Source organism: Taeniopygia guttata, chromosome 20 (genome assembly GCF_048771995.1).
Source record: "Taeniopygia guttata chromosome 20, bTaeGut7.mat, whole genome shotgun sequence".
In the NCBI taxonomy this organism is placed as follows: Eukaryota; Metazoa; Chordata; class Aves; order Passeriformes; family Estrildidae; genus Taeniopygia; species Taeniopygia guttata.
In genome coordinates this window covers 6432833-6443370 of record NC_133045.1, presented here as the reverse complement: position 1 = coordinate 6443370, position 10538 = coordinate 6432833, and the positions used below count along the sequence as shown (strand labels likewise).

The 10538-nt window shown below is 51.7% G+C and overlaps 1 protein-coding gene and 1 long non-coding RNA gene across 3 annotated transcripts; both read left to right on the top strand.

The window, feature by feature from the left end:
• The first annotated feature begins 16 nt into the window (after positions 1-16).
• LOC121470966 (uncharacterized) lies at positions 17-5239 on the top strand. The gene is made up of 3 exons (XR_012051546.1): positions 17-158; positions 483-589; positions 4757-5239. It is a non-coding gene; the product is annotated as an uncharacterized lncRNA (long non-coding RNA).
• A 1383-nt stretch (positions 5240-6622) lies between these two features.
• SYS1 (SYS1 golgi trafficking protein) lies at positions 6623-9132 on the top strand. 2 transcript variants are annotated; one of them, NM_001245105.1, is given in 3 exon segments: positions 6653-6846; positions 7442-7509; positions 8095-8974. In NM_001245105.1, coding segments are annotated over 3 exon segments (471 nt in total). In that variant the 5' UTR covers positions 6653-6684; the 3' UTR covers positions 8336-8974.
• Positions 9133-10538: the final 1406 nt, after the last annotated feature.

The following is a 10538-nucleotide window of genomic DNA, read 5'->3' as shown; positions in this document are numbered from 1 at the left end:
CACCGGGGCCGCGAATGGCCCCGCACCGGCACCGGGGCTGAGAGCCGCCCCTCACCGACACCGGCACACGCCGTGCGGCTGGCGGCCGGGACACCTTGCCGGGACACCGCGGGACACGGCCCCCGCCACCCGGGACCCCCGCACTGCCGGCGGCCACGGTCACTGCGTTACGGGGAGCGGGCGGAGAGGAGAAAGGGAAAGGGGAGAAAGGGGGAGGGGGAAGAAAAGCGAGGGAAGGGGGGAAAAGGAAGTGAGAAAGGAATCAGGAGAAAACGAAAGGAGGAAAAGGATGGGAAAGGGGAGGGAGAAGTGACAAGGGGGAGGAAAGCGAAAGTGGTGGGGAGGGAACAAGTGAAAACGGGGGAAAAGGAAAAAAGGGAAGGGAAAGCGGGGGTAAGAAAGAGGAAAAGAAAAAGTGGGGGGAGCGGGCACACAGCATCCGCTTTTGCAGCATTCCACGAGTGACAATCTCGCATTTACAGAAAACCCTGTCCCTGGCAGCGCGTCGCCGCCGCGGTTATCCGGCGGGTGTTGCATCACTCGGCTCCCGGCGGGGATGGAACACGAAACCGCTCCCTCAGTCTTCTGTGTAAGCGGCAAGCGCAAAATCCCCACTGATAAAGAAGCGCGGGGGGGAACCCAACAGCACAGTTTAACTATTTCCGTTTCTCTTCTCACATTAATAACTTTGCCTGGCTATAAGAATTTGCTTGACAACATCTATTTCAGCCCCTTAACCCGAGGGGCACCTGAAACACCATAATACTACAGCCCCATGCTCATGCTGCAGCCACATCAATTTGCACTTGGGTTCTAGTTTGTAGACAATAAAATATTCTTAGCAGGGAAGCAATGCATAGCAAAGCATATGTGCCATGCCAGGTACGAATGCCAGCTCCTTTCGGTCTGGTTCTCAGCCTTTTCCAGCACTACAAAGTTACCCGAGAGAACTTGTAGCCTTCCCCCTGTCCCACCTCCAACCAAAAAGATTCCGAAGGTGAAGCAGCTTTCCCAACTGCCTGTTCCTTTGGGAATAAACAGCTGCAGAGGGTGTGAAGTGAGATCCATACGTGTCCTCAATGTTTGCTAGGACTGTCCCTAGGCACATGACCATGGGCAGGAGGGATCCGTGCTGAGCTGGCTGTGGAGCCTGTTGGCATAATTTGAAGTGACAAGGAGCACTCACTGCTCAGGGCCTAAAAAAATAGTTCAGATCTGAAGGCAGCACACATGTGGGTAATGGTAGGAACCAACCTGGAACAGGCTGTGGGGGAGTTTGCTGGCCTGCTCTGCTCAGGACAGCCATGTGTCACTAACCCTTTAGCTCACCTCAGCATCCAAGGCCATGAGGGAGGGATTTGTGCTGCGGGCTGGGTTACTACCTTTCCTTATTACCCTTACTTCGTCACACAGAGGAACTGATAAAAATCACTGCTGGTGCAGCCAGGGAACCCAGCTTCCATAAATCTCCAGCTCTGGCCACTCAGCAGAGGTGGGGAACAGTGGATGGTGAGGAACAAGAGCACACAGATTGGGTCAAATGTGCAGAGTGGTCCATAAAATGTCATCTGCCAGACAGGAGACAGCCTCAGCAGCACAAGGTGGCTAGAAGTATTCCATGCCCCCAAACCCTCTAAATGCCACCTGTACTTGTGTGCATGTGACCATGACCTCTCTACACATCCTTCCAGGTAAAGCAGCCACCACAAAGATGCTTTCAAAACCAGCTTTCTGTATTGTGGCTACAAATATTGCTCACTCACCTGTTAACTTCCTCTCCAAACAAGCACAATATGCTGAGCTCCTGGTAATCATACCCCTCAACACATACACTTTCCAACAAAAAATCACCTTGCATTGCACAGGACAGTGTTTTCCCTCCCAGGGAAGCTCTCTGATGGAGAGGAGTCAGTCTGGCCCAGGGACTACACATATTGTCCATCCATCTCACACCTGCATGCACAATCCTTCAGGCAAACTGATCTTGGGCTTCTGGAAACAGAAGAGAAAATTAAACTAAACCCTAATGTACTTTTCAACCTTGAGAACAAAGTCCTGTAACTTTACTAATGACATTTTTATAGTGCATTGTGTACATCCACCTCACTTCCTCACACACACAGAAACATTCTGTGACTGTATCTCAAGAGAATAAGAGGAAATGCAGTCATAAAAATCATAATATGATTCTAAACTCATGGTCTCAAAACTGCATTTTACCATTCAAGTGTTTCCTTTCAAGACATTCTCCTCTGACATTCTCCTCTCTGGAATAATGCAGAAAATCTGTGGGTATATGACACTTAGAGCAACAAGACAAATGGGCCCAGAGAGCAAAAATGCACCACTGAGATGTGCTTTCCTGAAACTTCACCACAAAGGAGAGAAGCAGAAGCAAAATAAAATGCATGTTGAGAAACACGTTTGTTCTGGGCAATGAATTCTCACATTCAAGGTGTGCCAGTTGCATTCTCCATATAAAAATTACAGTTGGCAGAGAAATAACACAGGCTGGCCACCATTGTTCCTAACCTAGTGCTTAACGGTGAAGGATTATCTAACCCTCATGTTGAAAATCAAAATAAACTGCTGTCAGTTACCAACACAACACAAACATGCTGGAAGTGGAATGGAGTGACCAAATACAACACATTTGGAGGGTGAAGGGAATCTCACTTTTACATGGCACATCAAGAAATGTCTAGATACTCTTGAGAAGACCACACATAAGGCCCTTGAAACAACTCCATCATAAATTCTGTTCTGCTAATCAGGAAAAGTGATTCTCCAGCCAAGCTCAACACAGTTCCTACAGCAAATTTTTAAAAAGAGATTAGAGCAGGATTATCAAGCAAAAGGAAAAAAATCCCAACTTCCAAAGTCCATTCAGTACACAGAACTCCTTGGAAAAACACACCTGCACACCACGTGGGTGGAGGAAGAGGAGTGAATGAAAACTCTCATCCCATTGAGCCACTTAATGTTGAATTATTCTGGAAATGTGTGCTCTTAGCCTTGCTGTCCCTTTAGCAAAGGTGACCTTAGCACAACTCCTACCTTCCAGTCAAGAGGGAAATGAACTCCAGCAAAGGTCATTCAGACAGCAGCACCCTTTGTACACCAGCTGGTAAAATACAGACCACCTAAATAAACAGCTTCCTGTTTTAGACAGTGATTTCTGGGGAGGAAAACACTACCCTCCTAGCTATTTTTTATGTAAAGACTCTGTGGCTAAATAGGGTATTCTTTTTCTACACTCCTGATAAAGAAGTGACCACAATAGTTTCATGTGATCTGGGTACACCCTCAAGTCATCAGCTGTGTCCTGGGTGTATTGCCACTGCTTCCACCTGCTGCTCTTCACAACACGCAGGTGGCACACACACAACAGTCATCGGTTGGAAAGGATGTTCTAACCAGAAGTCAGGCGAGCAGCACCCATTGTGGCACCCTAGAAATCATGGTCTCTGTGTTTCAACATCCTTTTCCTCTTTAACACGTTTCCTTCACAGCTGTCTCCAACTTTTTTTTTTTAACTAAAGGGGAAGAAAAGAGAAATTAAGAAAGCTGTTTCATTCTCCATTACTGTGTGCTTTCCAGGTCCACTTTAAACCTTATTCCACATAGCGGGAGTGGGGGGCAAGGCAGCCCATAGGGACAACACCCTTTTTTCCAGGAGAAGGACACATGCTTCCCTCCCCTGTGCTGGAGCAGCCTGGAGAGGAGAGAGAGCCAAATCAGGAGCAGGAACAAACAAACACGACCATGAAAGATGCTGTCACAAAGTCAGACAGGAAACAAGTTCACAAACTGGGCTGCAGCTGAATCAAAGCACAAATGTCTTTGTAGCACAGCACTTCCCCATGTCCATGTGAAGTGCAGGAGGGAGCCTCAAACCCCACCTCAGGCTCAGCTGCTGCTGTGGCCATTCGATCCCTTCAGTCAGGAGGGCAGCAACCGAGCAGGGAGGAGCCTGCAAAAGCAATTCAAGTCAACACCTCTCAAAACACCGGCTTGTATCGTGTGATACCATGGACTTTTGGATAAGTCAGATATTTGGCTGGGGAAAGATACCCAGCAATGATACCAACAGTCCTACCTTACACCAGCTTGGAGTTTTAGTTAGCTTTGTCTAAACTGACAAAATTTTTTGGCAAAGTTAGTCCTATGAAGGACTATAAAAGAAAGAGGTAAGCGAGAATTAATATCTAAGCCATGGCTTGCCTATCTCTGAGAGCCAAACACGGCAGATTTCAGGAAAGGAAACCAATTTCTACCAAGAATTAACAGAGGAAGTGTTGAGTGTCACAATTTATGCTCAGCGATGTGCTGGCAGCAGACAGCCCCGACAAAGCTGGGATTTTCCCCTGTTCATTTCTGCACTGGCTAAGGCTGGAGCTTCTGCAAAGATAAATTCTCCAAAGGCCTAAGTAAGAACCCAGCAATAGTGGCCCATGTCCACCAGACATGTGCTTCTGCCTTGCACAATCTTTCCTAGGAGATGCTCCGGGAAGAGGGAACAAAATGTGTCAAACCTGGCTCAGCACAGAAATTCACAGAATGAGGAAAGGAAAACATACAGCAGAGCTGCATAGGGAACTTCCCATAAGAGGCATGGAAAAAACGTCATGAGAGACTGTCAGAGATCATAATCTGTGTTCCCATAGCCACCATATTCCACACCCACGACTAATGTGAGCCTACCACCTCCCTCAGAACCTGGATTCCCCTTTTTATGTCTTCTCTTCTTTTCCAGGTGAAATCGACTCTTGTGGCAACTCCCCATCGACCGAAACAGCCCGGGGGTGCCTCCTCTCCTTTTTGCAGCAAAGATTTTATCTCCAAAATGCTCCGTTGTCGACACAGCCTTGGGGATTTTGCTATTAAGTCAGTGACAATTCTTATACCTGAAGCCAAGCAAGCAGGACAGCTCACAACAAGCCCCAGCAGCCAGGAGCTGATCATAGAAAGGGTACAGTGGAGCATGGGGGTGTCTGGCACCTGGCCATTTCATGAGGCTAAATAGAAGAAATCAGCACAAATCAGAAGAAACCTCCCAAAAGAAGTCAACCCAGCCCTGTAAAGGAAAGGTGCTGCCAGGGCACACCAGGACTCAGAACAACATCCTGGTACCCGATGGCCTAAAGCTGAAATGAGCACAGCTGGGCAGCAGCTGCCAGGAGCCTCAGCCCCTACGGGAACTGGCCTGGAAATGAAAGGAAATACCCGGGGACAATAATTTCTTGTATGGTTGGTATTTGTGTCTTTAGCAAGGGCTGCTCAGCTCAGCCAAGTTACTGAACACACTGACACCAGTGCAGATGGGCAGGGACAGCAGCTGGAGAAGCCTTATCTCCAAAATCCTCTGCTGTCCCCCACAGCCCTGGGAATTTCACGGTTCACACAGTGACAATTCTCATAGCTGCAGCCGAGCAAACAGGCCACCAAACCGAGCCCCCGCAGCCAAGAGCTGATCACAGCAGGGCTACGGGGGAGCACGAGGGACTCTGCTTCTTTTTAATAACTTTTCTCGAAGTTCCTGAAGGAACCGAGCGGGGCAGGACGGGGCTGGGGGCGCCCGCGGCAGGCGCGTGTGAGGGAGCTGGGGGGGCACAGGGGCGGCCGGGCCGGAGCCGCACTGCGGGTCGGGGACAGCGCGGGGTCGGGATCGGGATCGGGATCGAGCGGGGTCGGGCACACCAGCGGGATCGGATCAGGATCGAGATCGGGATTGAGTGGGGTCGGGGACACCAGCGAGGTTGGGTCAGGATCGGGATCGAGCGGGGTCGGGATCGGGATCAGGATCGGGATCGAGCGGTGTCGGGATCGGGATCGGATTGAGCGTGGCCGGGATCGGGATCGGGATCAGGATCGGGATTGGGATCGAGCGGGGCCGGGGACACCGAGCGGGGCGGGATCGGGATCGAGCGGGGCCGGGATCGGGGTCAGATCGGGATCGGGATCGGGATCGGGATCGGATCGAGCGGGGCCGGGATCGGGGTCAGGATCGGGATCGGGATCAGGATCGGGATCGGGATCAGGACCGGGATCGGATCGAGCCGGGTCGGGATCGGGATCAGGATCGGGATCGAGCGGTGTCGGGATCGGGATCGGATTGAGCGGGGCCGGGATCGGGATCGGGATCAGGATCGGGATTGGGATCGAGCGGGGCCGGGGACACCGAGCGGGGCGGGATCGGGATCGAGCGGGGCCGGGATCGGGGTCAGATCAGGATCGGGATCAGGATCGGGATCAGGATCGGGATCAGGATCGGGATCGGGGTCGGATCGAGCGGGGCCGGGATCGGGGTCAGGATCGGGATCGGGATCAGGATCGGGATCAGGACCGGGATCGGATCGAGCCGGGTCGGGATCGGGATCAGGATCAATATCGGGATCAGGATCGGGATCGGGATCGGGATCAGGATCAGGATCGGATCGGATCGAGCGGGGCCGGGATCGGGATCAGTATCGGGATCAGGATCAGGATCAGGATCGGGATCAGGATCCGGATCGGATCGAGCGGGGCCGGGATCGGGATCAGTATCGGGATCAGGATCAGGATCGGATCGGACCGAGCGGGGCCGGTGCCGCGGGCGCGGCTCGGGCGCAGCGGGTCCTCCCCCGCGCCAGGGGGCGCTGTGGCGCGGCTCGGGGCGCTTCCGTCGCGGGCGGCGGGCGGGCGATGGCGGCGCAGTTCCGCAGCTACGTGTGGGACCCCGCGCTGATCGTGGCGCAGATGGTGCTGCTGCAGGCGGGATACTACAGCTCCCTCGGGCTCTGGCTCGCCCTCCTCGGCACCCTGGGCAGCACCGGGCCCTCCCTCCAACAGGTGTTCAGCGACGAGGTGAGGGCGCGCCCCGGGAAGGCGCCGTGGGCACAGGCCCGTGGCGCGGGAGGACTCGCTGGGGAGACGGAGCCCGCTGCCGTGTGGGCACTGCCGGTGCCGGGACAGCCCCGCCAGGGAACACCCGGTGTGCTGCCCCGGGAGCAGCCCCCAGTACACAGACCTGCTGTCTAGTGCCTGGCTTTACCAGTATGGAGCTAAAGCCGTCCCTCTGAATAGTGTACCCCGGGGTACAGACAGCGCTGCGCTGTATGGCGGGTGGTAGCCCCATATAGAGACAGACGCCCTGTACAGGTGGTGCCCCTGTGGAGAGGGAGCACCTCGCTCTGTAGGTGATACCCCTTATAGAGATACCCTGTACAGGTACTCCCGGTATAAAGAGCTCCCTACCCCCTAGAATAACCCCAGTATGGACGCACGACCTCCATCCCCAGTTTAGGTGGTTCCCCTCAGCACAGAACCAGACCTTTCCCGTAGGTGCCCCCAGACAGACAGACAGACATGTCCAGCTGCTTCTGTAGGTCCTGATCCATTCAGGGCTGTGCCCCTCGGGCTGCGATTTGTGCCGCGGGTTCCTACTAATAGTCCCATGTAGATTTTAGGCTTCTCAACCCCGCCGGGGAGGCTCTCCATGATGGCTTTCATCCTCAATGCACTCACCTGGTAAGTCTGCAGCTAGCTGGAGCACCTGCATCTTGTCCTTTTGTACCATTAAGCTGTAAAAGAATTCATTGTGGTGTACTGCCTCTCTCCAAACATCTCCCAGAATCCCTGTGCCTTCTTATGCATGTTTGCCGAGGGCAGTTGGGAGCTGCTGACTTGGCTTTCTAGAACCTGGAAAAGTCATTTCACTTCACTGCCTCAGTTTCCCTGCTGGGAATGAGACTTGCTTTTGTGGGAGATTTTACTAAAAGTTAGAATTAATGGATCTCAGCAAACACTGATCTATAAACACTAATGTATTTTGCCACTGCACAGAGATTACTAGAGGAGATAGTCTATAAATTCCTGCCTGTTTTCTGCACTAAAATCTCATTTTCCTGCCGTCATGTAATTAAAAAGCTGTAAGCCTGTAAGTCTTGCTCTGCAGCATCCAGGAGAGAGGTCAGAAACAACCTATCCTTAAAATATTTGAAGAAGTTTTAAACCCACTACATAACAAGCACTGACAACTGCTGATAGCTCTTGCTGCAGCACCTTTCCCATAGGTTTGGTGGAGTTCATTAATCTCTTGCCTTCACTCTGCAGTGCTCTGGGCTTGCTGTACTTCATCCGCCGAGGGAAGCAGTGCCTGGATTTCACCGTCACCGTTCACTTCTTCCACCTGCTGGGCTGCTGGATCTACAACTCGCGCTTCCCCTCGACGCTGACGTGGTGGCTGGTGCACATCGTGTGCACGGCGCTGATGGCGGCCATCGGGGAGTACCTGTGCATGAGGATCGAGCTCCGGGAGATCCCCCTCAACTCCGCCCCCAAATCCAACGTGTAGACTGCCTGCCTCTGGCAACACCACGCTGCATTTGTCATTGTTCCCAGCACAATGCGCCCGATGCCTCAGAACCATCCCTGAAGAAGCACAGCAGGTCTGTTTAGACTTTATGATTTTTTTGGTTTTTTGGACCTCGGTGACTGCATGAGCGTGAGCGTCTCCTCTGGCATCGGCTGACAGCGGGGGAGGAGCAGATGTTTATTTTGTTAACACAAAGTATTAATATGACTGTATGGAGAGTGTGCCCTTAAACTCTTCGCTCATGGGACTGTTAAAAGCCAGGTAGCAAAACTCGGTGTGTGAGGAGCATTTGGAATTTAAGGATGTGGGAGTGCCCTGAATGGGTAACACGATGGTCAGCTCTTCTTGCTGGAGCTGGCACAGTGAGCAGTGGGGCTGGGAGCTGCTGCTTCCAATCTGTGGCTTCTTTGGGCTTTGCTTGGGAGTCAAGGAAGTGAATGGATGGGGAGAAAGACAATAGTTTTACTTACCTGAATCACCAGCTGAGACACTAAATAATAACCTGCAATGTTAGATGGGTTTGTTTGCTGTTTCCATGTTTGATACATAGAGGTGACAGACAGCAGTTTGCTGAAGAAATCTTTTGTAATAATAAAAATATAATGTTGCTGTGAGTGTTACGGCTCTCCTGGGAAGCTGAGCACTTCAAGAAATACCACGACTGTTGTATCATGGCAACAGAAGGATGCAGCCAGAGAACACTTGGCTGTGAGGTGCCCACTATCTGGGGCACATAAAATTTCCTACAATAAACATTTCATACCTCTGCTCTGAAAGGAAGGCATCATTGAGTTCTGTCTTGGGAAGTCAGCTGGCATAACCCCACTTCAGAGGGAGTGTCAGCAGTCCAGGATGTCCACATGTCCAGCCTGAGCCTGGAGCTGCCCTGGGGAAACCTGCAAAAGTGTCCTGGAGCCATGATGCTCTTCCCCCTTGGATGGGCTTTCCCATCAGGCTTCAGCAGTCCAGCAACAGGTCTTGCCTGGTAGAGGTGATATGAAGTAAGAGACTGTTGTTATTTCTTGAATATTTAGAGGTCCTTCAAATAAACTTCACCAGGCAGGGACATCCCTTTACTGCTGAGGGTCTAGAGCTGGGTGATTCCTCCAGATCCAACAATCCAAGCAAGCAGCAACACATCCTGCCTGGTTTCCACTGGGGGATGGCCATGTTGTGCAACCCCAAACGAGGGCAAAGCCTGGTCTAGAGACAGATTTTTCTGCTGTGCAGCATCTTGCTGCAGTAGCTTCCTTTGTATGTTAATATTTGTAAGTTTTAATTTGCATAAATTTTTTGCTAATTCAGTTTGTTGAGAAGTGGTGGGATGATGTGAGACTGATAAACTCTCTGAAGCTGCTCTTTTGAGTTCTGTGACTGGGCAGCTGAGCTGTATTTCAATCCCTGCTCTCACACTCAGGCACTGTAAATGGGGGCAGGATGACATCCTGCTGCTTTACATACTCAGCAGGTCTCCAGAGGAGGATTTCTGTCTAAACAAATGTAACCAGCACTTTTTATATTGGGGGATTTCACCAGGAGCCCATCCTGACCAAAGCCCCTGTAAGCAGAGCTTCAAACAGCAGCAGCCTTTCAGAGGGAAGAGTTTACACAAGTGTCTCTCTGGACAGGAGCCAGCCTGGAAGGCCACCCTGAGGTCACTTCCTAGGGCTGCCCCTGCAGCAAGACAATCCATCCCTTCTCAAAATGTGCTCGTTTTTCACATACAAGAATACTTGCCTTTATCCCAGTCACCTCAGCATGGATGTAATCTGGTCTCCAGTAGGTGCCAGTATCTCCTCAGAAAGGAGCAGGGAGAGTGCTGTGCTTGGGTTCAGGGCGTGGAGCAGAGGGCAGTGCTGCCTCGGGGTGACAAGTACTGGCGTGCTGTTAGTCATGTTTTGAGACTCCTTCAGGGTCATTTTGTCCTCTGCTGCTTCTTGGTGCTATTCTTGAGAAAGAACATCCCAGTCCTGCAGGGACAGGGAAAGCTTGTATGTTCACTTCAAGGCTTAATACCACACCAAAGCCTTGTGTGCACTCCTGTGTTCAGGGCTGTTCTTGAGGCAAGCAGGAACTAAAGATTAATTACAGTGAATTTGAGAGCAAGGAGACAAAGCCACGTTCTTCCAGCTGTTCCCAGAGCTGCTGTGGGTCTGTATTAACAGAGCTGACACCTTTGTTC